The 18,579-nt window shown below is 38.2% G+C and overlaps 1 protein-coding gene across 9 annotated transcripts in view; it reads right to left on the bottom strand.

The window, feature by feature from the left end:
- Positions 1–11,222, bottom strand: part of KCNT2 (potassium sodium-activated channel subfamily T member 2) — a 375,554-nt gene extending 364,332 nt beyond the window's left edge. For 4 of the 9 annotated variants that reach the window (XM_035711074.2, XM_035711073.2, XM_035711075.2 and 1 more), the window contains exon 1: positions 10,619–11,218. In XM_035711074.2, the coding sequence (XP_035566967.1) occupies positions 10,619–10,713 (95 nt within the window). In that variant the 5' untranslated portion in view covers positions 10,714–11,218. Of the gene's footprint in view, positions 1–10,618 lie in introns of all 9 variants that reach the window. The other 5 variants (XM_049106879.1, XM_049106880.1, XM_025421037.3 and 2 more) reach the window with 5 other exon arrangements.
- Positions 11,223–18,579: the final 7,357 nt, after the last annotated feature.

The raw sequence follows: 18,579 nt of genomic DNA, 5'->3' as shown, positions 1-18,579 counted from the left end.
ATTGTAGATCTTTGTCTCCTCTGTAGTACATTAACTGACCACATACAAGTGGGTTTATTTCTGGGCCTTCTATCCTGTTCCATTGATCTATGTGTCTATTTTTGTGCCAGTACCATACTGCTTTGATTACTATAGTTTCATAGTATGCCTTGAAATCTGAGATTGCAATACCTCCAGCTTTCTTCTTCTTTCTCAAAACTACTTTGGTTATGCAAGGTCTTTTATGGTTTCACTTAAATTTTAGGGTTATTGGTTCTAGTTCCATGAAAAACACTACTGGTATTTTGATAGGGAGGGCACTAAATCTATAGCTTGCTTTGAGTAGTATATTAAAAAAAAAAAGTTTTTAAAGATACATGAAAGGCTCATAACCCATCAGTAATCACAAGTGTTCCCTTTTTTGTCCTACAAGATATAACTGAAATATACTCATGAATGTTCTGAAAATCTACTGCAAATGAATAATTCTTTCTAGTTATATCAGTACCTGACAGTGAGGATGTTACAAAGTCTCATGAAACTTGCTATTCTTTTATGATAGGAGAGTGAATGATACTGGACACTAACCAAGGATCCACAGGAGCAATTCCTTTCAATCTCAACACCAAGAATAGCTGTATTTCTCCTGAATTACTAGTTTATTTCTCATCTTATGCAACCAATCATATCTTCTTTCTTCTGGCTATTCTTGTGGCCCATCTCCAAGACCTATATAGAAACTCACAGAATTCATATTGTGTACCAACTCTGTACTTGATTTGGATTTTTTCCCCCTTATCTATTTTCTCTGCTGTATTTTCTATTTATTTTAAGCTATTGCTTATATTTATATGAGCCATTGCAAATTTTCTTTGGAATAGATGAAATTGATAGCTAGGACTAAGTGTTATGCTCAGTCAATAACTTCATATTACCCCTATTTAAATCTCACAGCATCTCTGCAAGAGAGTTTTCATTATCACTAGTAGAGTGGTTAAGAAAAATGAATTTCACCCAGGTACAAATACTTTGGAGAGTAGAGGTATAAGTAGGAAATTCCAAGGTTCTACTAAGGAACATAAAAAAAAAAAAAAAAAACAAAAAAACCTAGTCATATCTACAGATAATTGTAGATTAACTAAAGTAGCAAAGAACTATGGGAAATGGATGACCTTAGCCAAAGCTTCCAAAGTGAACACTTTAAGAGTATTGTTAATATGATCTTTATGATGCCTTTTTGATTCATCTATGTCCTGAGTTTTGTTTAAACAAAGAAATAAAATCTGTTTTAGTTATTTTACTAATTTCCTACTTTAATCCACTCTCTCCAGACTATCAAAAGAACAATGCTTTACATTTAAAGAAAAAAACACTTTTTTCTCCCAGAAAATATTATCAACTTTGAAAATTCCATAGCTTTTCTTTTCAGTTAATCATTGTAATATGGCCCAGAGGGATAGGGATGCTATGATTTTTTTCTACCTTTAAGAGCATTTATATTTTTGCATTTTGTCTGTTATTTAATAGCATTAAATCACATCTGTTTATATCATAACATAGTTGATAAGAATAATAATTAGATTCTGGTTCTATCTCGTGATTATGTAACTTATGAATTTCTGTACCTCAACTAATACATTATAAAAAAGGGGAAAAAATGACAGAACTCCTCAGAGTTGGTGTGAAGATTAAATGAAATAATACATGGAACAAGCATAGAACAATGCGTGGCATACATTCAGCTCTTGATAAATGTAACCTGCCTTTAAAAGTACTAATGCAGTATCCTCCATTTTCACTTGATCTTCTGGATTTTCAGCAGAAAATAGGTGAAATGGCACATGAACCCTTGTGGAGAGACAGGCAAGAAAAAGAAACAAAATACTGAAAGCTTCCATTTATAATTCGCCAAAGTAGTCGCCGCATATTATGGCAGTGACTAGAGCCATTGCCATCATTCCTTACTGGTACTTGTGCAGCTTACTGATCACCCTCGCTGATTCCTAGGGGATCAAGTGGTATTTCAGTTTTTGACAGGCCCGAGACAACAGGCTGCCCATTATTAAACCACACATCTGGTCCTTGTTATTAATAACTGGTTGTTTGCAGTATGTGGACAATCTACAAGTTTTCCCACAGGGAGTCAAATGAGGTTGAAATGTGTTAATCCTCTTTTATCCCTATTCACACAGTGATTTACAAGATGGGCTAAGTGTGCCCCTGTAATAACAATTTATCTTTATGATTCTGTGCAAAGTCCAGTGCAAGAAAGCCAAGAACAAGTAGTCCTTTATTTCTTAGATTCACTGCTTTTGGGCTTTGTATGCAAAATCCATTTTTTAAATGTATTTACATACTATGAAAATTGGAAGTAATACAACTCTGAGTTCAAGGAATGCAGACACAGAGGGCATGATTTTCACTCTTTAAAGCCATGCTATAATTACAGGAGTGCAGAATACTAAAGCACAGTTCCAAAGAGAAGCCCAGTGAATACTCTAAACAGAAAAGGGTCAAAGAATTAGGGATTGCTGCCAGCCATAGTCCTCTACAGACCAGCCAAGCTTGACAGTCAGGGTTTCTGCTTCTGTTTAACTTTACTGCCTCTATTTGTCCAGGAAAAATATATATATAAAGATAAACATGATCAATCCAAGACAAAATTGTGTAAAGAAATCTCACTGTCCTCAGTCCCCCTCCTTTAAGGATCCTTTTTTCCCACACTCAGGAATATTTTTCCCCTTTTATTTTCAAGCAACTAGGGCTTTCCAGGCTCTGATTCCCTTCCCAACTCCAAACCCATCTCTACTTCCCAGGTAAAGAAGACAAATAAATCTAATACCACTGGTGCACTGAATTAGTTTACATAAATGATTTATTTTTCCAAGTATATACAATGGTTCCTCTTTCCCTTGAATTATACTACATCTTAGATTCTCGTTAAGAGTCTGCTTGTTATAGTTATATCTAGTTACTATGGAATCAAGGTCAGAAACTTCTACTAATCTACTAGTCTGCTCCCAAATGATCAGATGCAAAGGATCCAATGCCATTTCACAATATTTTCTTTGCCTTCACAGAGTTTGAGTTTTTATATTTCTGTTGCAAGCAAGCACATGGTCACTATGCTACAAGAGGTCTATGCAAATCAGACATTCCTGGCCTTGCTTATCCATATGTACTCTACCTGGACAGTACATTCACTTACATCTCAATTTCTACAACTTCACACATCCACTTCTGAATTTGTACTAAGGCTGAGATGTTATCAGCATTGTAGATGGCACCTTGTCTTCTCACTCTGTTCTCCAACTGATTTTCTCTTACATTACAAATTTATTGCTATCTGATGATTAAGATCCTTGTGAAAAGAATTGTTTTCTTTTCATGATCTATTAAAAAAATTAAAATACAAACCCATATCTAGTCAAGGACTGTCAAAAAGAAAAAGTAATTGTCTTTCTAGATTATTATCTACTATTTTGATTAATTTTAATTAGCAATAAAAATTCATAAAAGCATTAGTTTAAAAACATCTTGATCAAAGGTATTAAATATTGCTCACATGGGGTACCTGACTGGCTCAGTGGGAAGAGCATGCAACTCTTGATTTGGGATCATGAGTTTGAGCCCTATGTTGGGTACAGAGCTTACATAAATAAACAAACAAACTTTAAAAAATAAATAAATATTGCTCACAAGAGGTCAAGGTAACTTAATTTCAAACTACAAATATATAAAGCAACTGGTTAGATTTCAATTAAAAATTTTTTTTGCTTCATTTTCTAAAAGTATCGTAGACAAGGAAGGTGCATAAGTAAAATAACACTGGCAATACATCAATATGCTAATAAAAACAGACATACCACCAATGACAAAGCAATTTATGAACATATAGAACATTTTAATAAACAAGAATATGATTTGGAAAAGCCAATAAAAATACCATATTTGGGGATGCCTGGGTGGCTCAGTGGTTTAGCGCCTGCCTTCAGCACAGGGTGTGATCCTGGAGTCCCGGGATAGAGTCCCACATCGGGCTCCCTGCATGGAGGCTGCTTCTCCCTCTGCCTATGTCTCTGCCTCTCTCTCTCTATGTCTCTCATGAATAAATAAATAAAATCTAAAAAAAAAAAAAATACCATATCCACTATTAACAACAAGAAAATAAAAGCAGGTATGCATTATGACTAAATATAGTTAGTTTAATTTTTATTTTGTACTGATAACGAAGATGAAAGCTGTTTGCCTTCATTTGTATTATTTCCTATACTACCTTCCAAATTTATTTCTGCAGAAGTTGAGATACTTTAAGAGAGAAGGGGAAAAGTGTGTTTGTTCATAATTTTGATAAAACAAGTTAGCTGAAATTATTTTCTTGTTCATCCATAAAAAAGTATGTTTTTGCACCCATCCTCAAGACTAACTTGCAGCTGTCATGGAGAAACTATTTGTAGAAAGTTTACTCTCCTTGGGGCGCAAGGGGGGTTCAGTCAGTTAAGCATCAGACTCTTGATTTCAGGTCATGTCGTAATCTCAGGATCATGGGACAGAGCCCCACATCAGGCTCCATGCTGGGTATGGAGTCTGCTAAAGATTCTCTCTCTCCCCCTCCATCTGCCCCATGCTCCTTCCCTCTTGGAAGGAAGGAAGGAAGGAAGGAAGGAAGGAAGGGAGAGAGAGGGAAAGAGAGAGAGAAAAGAAAAGAAAGAAAAGAAAGAAAGAAGAAAGAAAGAAAGAAAGAAAGAAAGAAAGAAAGAAAGAAAGAAAGAAAGAAAGAGAGAGAGAGAGAGAGGGAGGGAGGGAGGGAGGGAGGGAGGGAGGGAGGGAGGGAGGGAGGGAGGGAGAAAGTTTAATATCCTCAAAATAACATAGAAAATGAATTTCTAGATTCCAACCTCCATTATTCCCATTATTCAAGACTTATTATATATAGAAGTGCTCTGAAAAGTTATGAGTGTAATACTCACAGAACAGGTATTACTAACACATTAGCATATACAGAAAGTGGATATACATAAGAGAGTACGTAAATGATCAAACTTTAAAATAATTCTATGTAAGTAAATAAATCAATAAATAAATAAATTCAGTGTAATCTGAAAAGCCACATTTCAATTATAAGATCAGGTCAAAAGAAAGAAATCATACACATTTTTATATAAAATATTAATTGTCTGAATTCTTCTATTGATAAACAAAAATTATTTAAAATGCATATTTCTCTGCATTTTATGTATTATACTATATATATCTAAAGTTATTGTTTGCATCATTACCTACTTCAGTAGTAGGTAATTTTTTTAATTTCCTTATGGAGATTTCCTTTTTTTTTTTTTAAGATTTTATTATTTATTCATGAGAGACACAGAGATAGAGATAGAGATAGATAGAGATAGATAGAGATAGAGAGAGAGAGAGAGAGAAAGGCAGAGACACGGGCAGAGGGAGAAACAGGCTCTCTGCAGGGACCCCATGTGGGACTCGATCCGGGGTCTCCAGGATCATGCCCTGGATTGAAAGTGGCGCTAAACCGCTGAGCCACCAGGGCTGCCTGATTTCCTTTAATATAAAAGACAGTGCTAAGAAATACAGCATTATCTAGATTCTCTTAATAATAAATGCTTAAGTCATTTTTATAGATTTTTGCATATGCAAAGTTGATTCCACTTATATAATTAAACAGTAGAAATAACATTTCATCCTTTTTACTATGACAAGATATTTTAAAAGTGTATTTAACGACTTGAACTTAACAAGTTTAGAATAAGTACTTTACATCAAATGGCTACTTTTCAAAATAATATATAATTTTATTAAGGAAGATAAAGTTGGTAGATTATATAAATGTGCCATTCCAAATCCATTCTTCCAATTTTGCTTTATTATATAAATTAATACATTTGCATTGTAGATATCTAAAATCACACATACTCCAAAAGCTATCCAAACACTTTCACCATTTTATAAATCCCTCTTAAACTATTAATTCATTGGATTGTACTCCTTGTTCAAATCCTTTTATGTTTTCAATTACTACAATGCATTAGGTGACTTGCTTACATTACTATAAATGTCACCTATAAAATATGAAAGATAACACTTAAAATTACTGGAGTTGAAACAAATGACCGGATATTTGAAAACTGACTGGTGTTAATTAAATAAAAGCCCTACTCCTGTATGACTGCAACTGCAAATTGTCCACTAGCAGTAATTTATCAACAGTCATGACAATTTATCCACATCAAGTTCACTGTGTTCCAAACTTTAAAATTACTAAGTCATGATGAAGATGAGGAGGACTTGTTCTGTCTTAAGGCATTTAGAAGATGAAATTGGGACGTCTGGGTGGCTCAGCAGTTGAGCATCTGCCTTTGGCTCAGGGTGTGATCCTGGGATCCAGGGATCGAGTCCCACATCGGGATCCATGTGGGGAGCCTGCTTCTCCCTCTGCATGTGTCTCTGCCTCTCTCTTTCTCTCTGTCTCTCTCATGGATAAATAAAGAAAATCTTTTTTAAAAAAGTTGAAATTTACCAATCGTTAACTGCAAGAGAACATTCTAAATCTTTATTGTTTCACCAATCATAGAAATATTAAAACAGTAAACAATAGATTTGAACGCTGCTGCAAATTCTACATTGTTACAGAATGGCTTCCATATAAAACCAGTTAAATTCAGTCTCTAGTCCTATTAGTTTTAATCACGGGGTATCTTTGAAGATACTAAGTATCCTAAATATTAGATTCAAAATATATCGAATACTTTGAGCCATCCCTAATATAGTGACTTCAGCTACTTTATTTTCAAGCAATACTGACTATCCTAATCTACAAAGGGTACATAATCTTCTTGGCAATCTTAAAATTGAAATTCTGCAAAAACATCATCATACATAAACAATGTCAATATTCAGGGGAGGGGAGCTTATCTCCAACTGTATCTGTGAACACCTCCTGACCCAGGACTGTTTCACATTCCTCCTTCTGTTCTTCCTAAAACCTAACTTAATAAGGCCCTGAGATGCAGCATGTAGTCAAAGATTAGCTGAATGGATAAATGACCATTAAGAAATATTTCATGAGCCACTTGAATTAGATTTTTGTGTTTTACTCAGGATGCCAAAGAAATAAATGTGAGTCATATGTGCAACAGACATCTCTAGGCATTAGCAGTTTTCTCATTTAGCAACTCTCAAAGTTATTTCATGGCCTCAGAAAACTAATGTTATTTGTGTGCTAAATGTGCAGTTATCTACAATGCTATGTCTAACTCTGCTCCTTTATGTCCTACGCAGAAAAGGTTAACAGAATGCAAATCAGAGAGAGGTAGTTATGTAAAGATGACATTAATACATACACACAGTCTATACATAATATGTGTCACATCTACATTACATGTGACCTTAAGCATGTGTGTTTCCCTACTAAAAGGTGATACAGTATAAATTTAAGCGGACTATTCAAGGTTAGTTCACAGAAAATCTATAGTGTAGAAAATCTAAAATCTATAGTGTAGAAAATGCTCTCTTTTACCACACTCCTTCATACATCTACCATATGCTTTACTCATTTTCACATGCCAGTCAATCACACCCTACTAAGATTTAATTGAAAATTCTTAACCTAAAGAGCAAGGTAGAAAGTGTCTACTTTCCCATCAGTTGATTTCTCCATCATTTCTAGAATGTAACCCTGGATAGAGAAGATACCCAATCTTGGTTCAGATTCTCCCAGAAGCATATCTTGAGATAAGCACAGAAACAGCTGTTTATTTGGGAACTGATACCAGAAAATACCAATAGGATGAGGGGAGAAGAAAGCCAATAAAGGTTGTAATATCAAACCAATTACATCTGTGGGCAACTGGTACTAGTCCCACTGGACACAGTGTAGAACAGGTTTCAGAATTATTCCAGCCAAGGAGTTAGAAAGCTAAGGTATTTATCTAACAATTTACTCAGTGGCACCTTTGGCTTGCACCCCAAGACCTGGGGAGCCCCTGAGACTAGAGGGTAAGGAAGGGGGATAGGAGCATGCCTATGCTTCAGGCAGAGATAGGAGCATGCCTATGCTCAGGCATAGCCTAGAGAATATGGACAAAGCACTAAATTTATCTGTTAGTATAAACCATCTACCTATTCTTCTATGAAAGAGTGCTTTTTCTTCAACTCCATAGGAATTGCGTCCATGATAACTGAGTCGAATTAGACTACTCAGACTCAGTTGCAAAGAGGAATTTGTGAGCATAATAAAGACAAAACCGATTACTTAACTTACTGCTTAATAATTCAGGATTCGGAAGAAAAATAAAAGAAGAATTGAAAACTGCTAATGAGAAGTGAAGAAGGGAACTAACAATTAATGGGCACCTAAACTGTACTAGATGCTACAAAATGATTCTTACAAATTCAAACAAATTAAATGGAAAGAATTTAGGAGCTTCTTGAAGAATTGGAGTCACAAAGAACAGAACCCAAACATCATCTTTGCACTTGCAAGACATATTACCAGGATAAATATTTAATTTCCCAGAAACTTAGTTTCTTAGTTCCTAAAATTCATACATACACACATATACCCTTACAGACACACACATACACCATTAGCATAGCTAACATGAGAACAGCCAGTGCTTAGTGCTATTAGTTTTGTACCTTACACAAATAAGACTATTGAGTCTCATAATGGTTGAATGACTTGCCCAAGGTGACTCAGCTAGTGAGGAAATAAGCACAGGATTGAAGGCTGACTCACTATTCATCCAAGGATCTTGTCTTCAAAGATGGACCAACAAATGGAGCCAAAATGAAATATTAAGTTTTCATGAAGTCACAAAGTCAAAAGGATGAACAATTTTTTAATGTTTAATACCTCATTTTAATAGTAAATATGGCCTAGATTTTACATTAAACTTGGGCTAGCATAAACTTTCGTTATAACAGATATTTTAACTGAATGTATAAAATGTTTTTTAATATAGCAGTGACTTACTTGGGTAGTATTCAACTAACCAAAATTCCTTGTTACTGAAATATATCTGTCAACGTCCTTAGAAAAATGAGGGGAACCTCATGAACAATGAATATCTTGCATACAATATTAAAAAACAAATATTATCACCACAAAGCCCAAAATATATCCTCTATGAATTCAATCCATTTCTCACTTTCTACAGTGAGGACTCCTATTCTACACGATGATCCGAAGGTCCTGAAGTAACAAATATAGATTCAATCACTATGAACACAATGGTGCATTTGATAACCCACTTAACTAGGCTTAATATGGTTTATTTAAATGTCAACTAGCATGGCAATTTGTTTAAATATTCATTTCCTTATCTTCAGTCACCCAAAACAGCTTACTTTCCCAGGATACTGGTGAACTGGCATTTGTTCTTTTAATTTTCAACAAATACATGTGTTTTGCCTTTAAAAAGAAGTTGCATTGAGATATTACCCTCTGAGAAACATCCATATCCCTTTAAATTACTAATATGAGACCAAAGAGGAAGTCCAAAATTGACACCCAACATAAAAGCCCCTGTGTGTAGGGACAGGAGGTGGTCTTGGGAGCTAAAACGGTGAGGAAGAGAAGGAGAGTATTGGCCAGTGCCAAATGGGGAGGAGATTTTGAATAGGACCAATAATGGATCTTTTATGTAATTAAAATAGAACATTAATACCAAACTGAACTTCAAGGAAATATCTCAATTGAGTTGAGCCTAGTTAGTATACATAGGTTATTTAAAGACAAAAATATATGGCATGTGATACATGAAATGACTATTCCAGAAAATACTAAATTCAATGAAACCTAAAATGTGCCTTTTAAGTAATGAATCAGAGAGCCGGAGGAATTTCAGAACTTCGACTAGGCAAAGCAGTCGTGCTACAGATAAAACACAGGAGCAATATCTTGCTGGTAATAAATACTCTAGTTCTGAAACTTAGTTCTAATCTTGTGACATGTATACTAGTTAGGTCAAAAATATATTAATCACAAAAACGTTGGGTCATGCTACACAGACACCACTACAAATCACAGTTACCTGCTCAAAGTGAGTATTTTCCGGCGACAACGTCATTTTGCCTAACTACCTGTTAACATATTTAAACCAATTGTCTATCAACTCAACTATCAACTGTTTAAAGAGCATAAAATTCCCAGTAGCAGGTGGACACCTTCACAAGACGACACTGACAAGCAGTAAGTAAACAGGTGCAGGAGATTTTAAGTTTCTGATGTGCTTTTTCTACCAACTTGGATACGTCTGCAAATTTGAGGAGCAACCCCTAAAGGGGGAAAAAAATGAAAATTATATGGCACCGACACTGCGTGCCATTTGCATGTGCGGCACCCCTCGCAGCAGCCTTATACACACCCTAGAGAAGCGTAGACAGACAAAAGAGTAGCAAATAAATGCAATGAATGCGTTGCAAGGATAAGAAAGTGAAGAGGAAGAGCTCCTCGTCTGTGGCAGTTGCTCTATACAGTCAAAATGGAGAGACACATCCAAGAGTCCCTTCACTCCCTCCCCCAGTCCCTGGCTCCCTTTTTATTCTCCTCTGTCCCCCCGGGAGCGGCATCTGCGCCAGCCGGACTGCCGGAGCAAGCCTGCCCCGCACCACTCACCTGTCGTCGTTCTGCCATCCTTGGTCCCCCAGCAGCAGGTCCCGAAATCGGTACCTGGGAGGCAGAGGGGGCACTTCGCTCTCCAAATCAACCATCCTTCCTCAAAGAGTGGGAAACATAGAAACGACGGATGGAGGAGGGCGAGAGGAAGGAAATTCTGCAGAGTGGGGCGGTGGGGGTGGGGGGGACTAACAAGAAGCGGGGGCCCCCTGGGGGGACGGGGCAGGGGAGGGGGCCTGGGCGGGGGAGGGGGCGGCTCGGAGCCGGAAGCTGAGGCTGAAGGGGGCTGGCTCCTCTCTCCAGAGGGTGTGATGGGGATGATGCAAACCGAGCCCAGGAGCAAAAGTCTGGCTCTGACAAGAATCTACGCTGCCAAGGAACCGCCCCCAGGCTCGGCACCGCCTCTGGTCCCCAGGACTCGGGGGAGGCGGGAATGCAAAAGTTACTTCGCGGGAGAGAAAAAAAAAGAAAAAGAAAAAAAAAAAAAAAGCCGGACACGCGCGGCACCTCGAAAGAGGGGAGGGGGCGCGGCGCGCTGGGAGGCGCTTTCTGCACGGCGGGTGGAGGCGCCTCCTCCGGGGCAGCCCCGGCCGCGGGTCCGCGCGGGCGCGAGCGGGCGCGGGCTGGGTCCCCCGGAGCCTTCGCAGCGGCCGCCGGGGGCCGAGCCAATGAGACTCCCCCTCATTAGCATAACACGTGACGCCACGGAGGCGCCAACCAATGGGGGCGAGCCTGGTCGGCGGGTTCCCGCGCTCCAGCCCCTTCCCCCAGGCCGGGGCCGCGTGCGGTCGGGGTCGGGCGCCCCCGGGCCCCGCGCGCCTCCGCGGCGCTCGCCCTCCGCCTGGGCAGCGGGGTGGGAAGTGCGCGGTCGTGGAGAGGGAATCCCCGCTCGCAGCCTCAGGAAAACCCCCGGGTATTTTCCGCCACGGTCTGATAGGAAGGAAGGTGTTTTCCCGGATTCTGGAAAGAGAATGAAGGGGCTGGAAAGAAACACGTAGGGGATGGCTGGGAAAGCACCCCGGAGGGCGGGGAGGACCGTGCACCAGCGGCGTCAATCAACTGCTGTTGCTGCTTCGTGTAGCGCTGCGGGCTCCCGGGCTGCACGGCCTCAGCCCTTGGAATCCCCTCTTAGTGGCCCCCCAGCCGGAGGAGGCAGTGAACCCCGGAGTCCACAGTTGGTTTTTCAGGATCAGCTGCTGCTTATGGGAACCTCACTGCACAAGCCCTAGTTCTGTGCGCGCATCCTGTCTTCTGCCAAGCTCTGATTTCCTCGGGGTGAACCGCAGGCACTGGGTCCTTAACCACCTGCGAGGCCCTGGGCCTGGAGACACAGACTTTACCCCCTACCCCACCCCACCCCGTGTCCCCCATGCCCTCGGGAATCTCACACTTTGCTTAGAGTGGAAGTGATCCCCTAAATCGAGACACAGTAATTAAACAGCAAATAAGAAGATTTGGAAATCCCTGGGAGGTAACAGAGGTATTCAAGGAGGGGTCAGGGAGGAAGTTGACAGTGAACCAGACCTTCTATATTCGTTTGCAACGTGTTTCAGGTAAAGGGAGAAAGCAGGGAAGCGAGCAGAGAGTATAGTTAAGAGTAGGAGCAAAGTGACTTGGAAAAAAAAAAAAATGTTGGGTTTATTCAGGAGACACGGATTAGATTTTGGTGAGGTTACATAGTGGAGGGCTTAGACACAAAGTTGGAAAGGCAAGAAGAAATCAGCAAAAGGATAATATCATGTAAAGTAGGATGAGTACCTAAACTTGAAGAATCACAGTGGAAATTAAGTAGTCGTACCCTATGTCTCAATCTTCCAAATCCAACCTATCTCAAATGGCTTATCCTTTATTAGATTTCCTGATTCTTCCAGCTGATGATGATGCCTTTCTTCCTTTGAACGCTTCATACCTTTGTGATACTTTGCTTTTAGCATTTATTATATTCTGGTATGCTTCCCTGCCTGTTGCCCATCTTTCTAACACAGTACCTTCAAAATCACAAAATCTCAGCCAACCTGTGTTGAGATGCATTAAAGGCTTTAAACCTAGAAAATGAATATTTGTCTCACATTTGCTATAGCTCCAGCATTATCTATCTGTTTATTTTTCTTTGGTATGAACTTTAGCAACCACTTTGCCAAATGAGTTATGTCACTACATTGTTAATGGGGGGAGGGGGTATGGGCAGAAAATACCTGGTTTATATTTTGGAGCTTATCATCTGCCATTAGGATAAGTCTATGAAGTTTAATTTTTTAATATTCCAGGTAAATATTTTTATTTTTATTATAATATTCTGCCTTCATGCATCTGGCATAAAATTAAGTAGTTAAGATCAGTAACAGACTCCAAAAAAAGGCACTAAGAAAGAAAATAATTAGCTATTGAGCGTTAGATTCCTGAGAAGCTGGAGGTTAGAGAATAAAGCAACAACATTTTACTTTTAAAAAAGCTATACACCCTTATTTTATTGCTACAGTCTTAATTATCTGGCCCCCAAGTGTCCAGGTAACATTTTAAGAGGAAGTAAATGCATTAAAAAGAAAAAAAAATTTAAAGAAATAGTAAAAACCTAATCAGCTAGCAGTGTCATAGCCCAGCTGTTAAGGATACAAATGGCACAAAGTATCCTGATGCATTAAGCCAAACCAGTTGGAGACCACTGCATTAATGATACACTGATGTTCTGTGTGCCTTCACATTGTCAAAGTGAAGAATCTTACACTTTAAATGTAAGAAAATTCTGAAAATAATGCAATATAAAAATACTATCCTGACATTCTTGAAATAAAACAATATTTGAGCACTAAAATTCATAGTTGAAAGATCCTTTTGCTCTCCTTTATATTTTCTTTTCATTTTTCTTTAAGCAGACTTTTTAATTTTTGTCATTAATTCTGACTTTTAGTTCTCCCACCCATCTTTCTACACTATTATTCTTTTTTTTTCATGTCATGTCATATCATTTCCTGCTGTTAAAATATATTTTCCTTTCTCACTCTTTTTATCTTGGTTTCCTTTTTTCACTGTGCTCCTTTAATATCCCATGTCATAGACTCTTTTTTTCTCTGTATGTATGAAAGCTTTCATTCTACCGTAATGTGACATTCAATTTTTAGAAACAATTTTAAATGTGGTTCTGTACATCACAATTTTGCACTTACTCAATGGTGTTCTTAAGCCCCTTAATCAACATCTCGTGTAAATCAGAGCAATAGACTAGTTTGGTCCCACACTAACATAAGAGTACTCACCAAAAATCTTCTAATTTATTATGCCGATGGAGTAGAAAGTATCAAGAATAAGGATTAGGAAGAAGACTGATTCTTTAGATTTTCTTCTAAAGAACACTTTTGAGACTATCTTCTAGTTTCTTCCCTTTTTTAATAGGAAAAAATTATATTTTTAAATTTTTTATTTCTAGTACTTTGATTGATTATACTAATATTTAAATAAAAAAGATTCATTCCATGAGTGAAGAATTATTTTATTAACAAAAAAAGATTTTTTGATAATTATCTTGTGAATAATGAACATAGTTAAAATCATAGAATATGAGGGGTTTTTTTTTTACCTATAACTGAAAAAAGTATGTGCGTATAACAAATACCATTTTATGACAAAATTTCAAACTATCAGTGATTATGTCTACCTACCCTGTAAAAGCTATTTGAAAATGAATTTGAAAAAGAAAAAAGTAACTTTCTATATGTTAGGCTACCCACTTCATAGATGCTTCATCTGTGGAGGCAGAAAAAGGCAGCATATTCCACATCTATCCTTTTTTTTTTTTAAGATTTTATTTATTTATTCATGAGAGACACAGAGAGAGAGAGAGGCACAGACACAGGCAGAGGGAGAAGCAAGCTTCATGCAGGGAGCATGACGTGGGACTCGATCCCGGGTCTCCAGGATCACACCCTAGGCTGAAGGCAGAACTAAACTGCTGAGCCACCCGTGCTGCCCTCCACATCTATTCTGATAGCATCATTTAACTATATAACAACATTTCAATGTGAAGAAGACATTTGTTCACTTATTTTTTAATAAATATTTATTAAGTAGTTACTATGATTTGAACTTCTCACGGTCTAAAGGATAAGAAGAGAAAGAGTACATGTGGGAGGACAGACCATCCAATGGCCACATAAGAATGTGATAGGTCACTCTAGTAATTAGCACTTCCTCCTCTGTTACTAAGGAGCACATAGAGACATCTAATTCTGACTTTGGAAAATCAGGGAAGGCTCCCTGGAGGAGCTGACATCTATAATACTGAAGAATGAAAAAAATGAGTGAGTGTGTAAGGGGGAAGCAGAAGCAGTGGCAAATATACAGGTACAAACAATTAACATAGGAAAGAAATGACAGGAGCACCTGGCTGTCTCCATCAGAAGAGCATGTGACTCTTGATGGGAGGGCGGGGGAGAGGGGCATGAGTTCAAGCCCCAGGTTAGGTGAGAGATTACTTAAAAATAAACAACCAAATTTAAAAAAAAAAAAAAAGCAATGGCAAAATCTAGCAAGTACAAAAGTATCGTGTAATTCCAGCTCAGGCTGGGTACCTACATGAGTAGGGAGCAAAAAGGGAGAGACAAAAATCAGCAGGAAGATTGGCAACCGCTTACTAAGACCCACAACTGGAGGGGGCTTGCATACCATGCCGACAAAGTGTGGGTTTTAACTGAACACAGTGATGAATCTTTTGAGGATTTTAAGTGGGTAAATGGCAAGGATCACATGGTAGCTGTGTATATAATTGATTGGCAAGGAGGACAAGAATGGAAGAAAGGAGACCATTTATGAATATACGGTATTTCAGGTGAGCTTTCCAGTTGTCTGAAATGAGGCAATGGTTACAATGCAGATGGCAAGTAGAGGACAGATCTATAGGAAATTAAGAAGACAGTATTGACAGGACTTGATAATTGAGAGACTGAAAGTTCATGGAGAATGAAGAATCAATGATACAAGTAGTACTGTTGGGTGAGGTGGGAATACAAAATAGGTTTGAGTGAGCAAATTATTACACTTTGAGCCATTGGCAAAGGTTAAATGGAGAAGTCAAGAAAGTTTGGATATATGAGTCTTAATACCAGGAGCAAATTTTTGTCCAGAGATACCATATTAGAGTACATCGATATAGAGGTGGCTGTTAGAATAGAGGAAGGATAAATACACCTGGCCCTTAGTACTGTGAGCAGAGAGAGTCATGAGGAGATAGAGCCCACAAAGGTACCCAGGGAGAAGGGATGGATTTGCAAGATGGGCACAAAGCCAGAGGGAATTCAGTTTCTACCGCCAGAGTATAGAAACATGTGTTTCTCTATTTTCTTGATTAGTTTTATTCTGTGACCCTTGATTCAAGCTCAAATAGATTCTTGTCTACAGGAAGAAAAATGTAACAAAGCCTGTCCTATATTCAAAGCATGTCCAGCTACATGAGCAGAATCATTTTTATTTCAGTAACATTGGAAAGAAGAAGCAGTAGAGAGAAAATGAAAAGGCAAAATACCATACTCGAGTCACAAATTTCACCTGAAAAAAAGCACAGGTAAGTTGTATAGGCGAAGGCCACTGGGAGACTTCACGAGAAGCTATTCCAATACTTAACATTATTTACCCAATACTTTTCTGGGTTTTTTTTTTTTTTTTGTCATTCTAAAAATAAAACTTGGCTGAGAGGTAAAATATGTATGCAAACCTTACAATGGAAACCCGTCAGGAGACAGGTGAAATTGTTATATTAACAGTAATATCCTCTGTGAACTTCCTCCTTGCTTCCTTCCCTCTTGTCATAGCTCCCTCCAAATGCACATCTTACTCAGCATCATTCTTAACAGTAACCCATATTTCCATTTATCTGCTTCTAAATCCTCTTCCCTAGACCAAATTTTTGGTGGGAGAACATAGAGCCAGAAGGAGAACTATTTAGTGCCCAATGTGCTTCAGTAACTTTGAAGCATGTTCTACAGTAATCCAGGAATAACACCCACATTATTCTTCAACAAACAAAACATATATATTTTTGGTGAGGAAAAAAATCTCCAGCAGCTTTGGAGAACTCCAGTTTTTGTCTTGGATCCTTATGTTGGCAGAGTCCCAAATCCTCCTTATGATAGATTAGCAGAGGTACCTTGTTCATGATCATCCCTCTGCCCTAAGCTTTGTCATCCCCTAGCCTGCTAAAGCAAGGAATGACAACTACCTCTGTGCCTTTTTTTGCAGTTGTCAACCAGTGGATGACTATCTAGTGAGGGAATGAGAAGCTACATGTATGAATGGATGAGGTCATAGCTTTGTCAAGCAACACAGCTTAAAATATTAGAAAGTTAATAGCTACAGTGTGAGCAACTACTGTGTGTCATATATTAGGTCAGGACCTTTACAGCAATTCTGGAAATTAAATTACATTGTCCAAATTTAAAACAGGCTGAGATGCTATCACCCAGCTACAAGGTGCCAGGCCAAGATTCAAAAGCTTGATTTTGTGATTTCTAAGTGCATACTCTTCCCAATATAGCTGAGAGAGAAGGTTTATGGTCCATACTAGCAGATATTTATGTTTACCTTTTAGTAATCGGAATTACGAAATAGAATTATAAAATTGCCCTATTAATTCTCTGCTGATCCACTTTGCCCCAACCTCAGTTACCTTCTATTCCACCTGAGAAATTTGGCATCATTTGTTTTTCCTGATCCTCTTCCCCTCTTGCCACAACTGCCTCATAACGTCTTTATCATATCATCAGAGAAGACTTCCCTCATCACCCAACATAAAGATGCCACCTAGTCACTCTCTGTTAAACTCTTATATCACTCTTATATCACTAAATTCAATAATGCTTTAAAATATTAACAATAACTAATTTTATTGTTTATTCCTCTGCTTTATTTTTTTCTTGCTTCTCCATTTCCAACATTATGTAAGCTTCATAAAGGCAAAGACGTTGTTCTTGCCAGCATGAGGAGTAGTGCCTAGTGTAATAATATGAGCTTAAAAACAAAAAGCTGAGTGATAAAAAAATCAAGACGGGAAAGTAAGGAAGGGTTAAAAAAAAAAAAAAGGAGAGGGAAATGGATTTGTTAACTAAATACCTAGATGTTTCCATTCCAATCTGGGAAAATTGCATTGTGCTTTTAAACATTGTTTTTAAATGATTGTAGATGTATGCGTGTGCACATGTCACACAAAAAACTAAGTAAGTCGGGATCCCTGGGTGGCGCAGCGGTTTGGCGCCTGCCTTTGGCCCAGGGCGTGATCCTGGAGACCCGGGATCGAATCCCACATCAGGCTCCCGGTGCATGGAGCCTGCTTCTCCCTCTGCCTGTGTCTCTGCCTCTCTCTCTCTCTCTCTCTCTCTCTCTCTCTCTCTCTCTCTGTGACTATAAATAAATTTAAAAAAAATTAAAAAAAAAAAAACTAAGTAAGTCATGCAGATTTAAGAAGCATTTATCAGAGCCTTACATTGAGGTGTAATAGATTCTTTCTCATCCAGGGTTTGATTTGAGAAATAGTAATGTGTTCATGAAGGAAAAAAAAACATATAGAGTATGGTTGTAGTAATTGAAATGGTTTTACTTTCATTGAAATATTTTCATTACTCTTTATTGAATCCTCTGATTTAGAAATTTAACTTGTAAAGTGGAAAACTTGAGGTGATTTCTGTATTATTTCTATAATACATCAACAACTTATAAAATTACTATTTGTTCATTCCAGTACTTAAAATAACCCTGGACTCTTTAATTTAAAATGTATAATAATTGGATGGTATTTTATATCAATGACTAGATATTCTTCTCATTTTGAAGATGATTAAGCAGAAGTCGGAGAAAGGAAAATAGGGATCCCTGGGTGGTGCAGTGGTTTGGTGCCTGCCTTTGGCCCAGGGTGCAATCCTGGAGAGCCGGGATCAAATCCCACATCGGGCTCCCGGTACATGGAGCCTGCTTCTCCC

Source organism: Canis lupus, chromosome 38, assembly GCF_003254725.2.
Source record: "Canis lupus dingo isolate Sandy chromosome 38, ASM325472v2, whole genome shotgun sequence".
NCBI classification, from domain to species: domain Eukaryota; kingdom Metazoa; phylum Chordata; class Mammalia; order Carnivora; family Canidae; genus Canis; species Canis lupus.
Note: the sequence above shows the minus strand (reverse complement) of the source record. Positions and strands in the feature narration are given on the sequence as shown.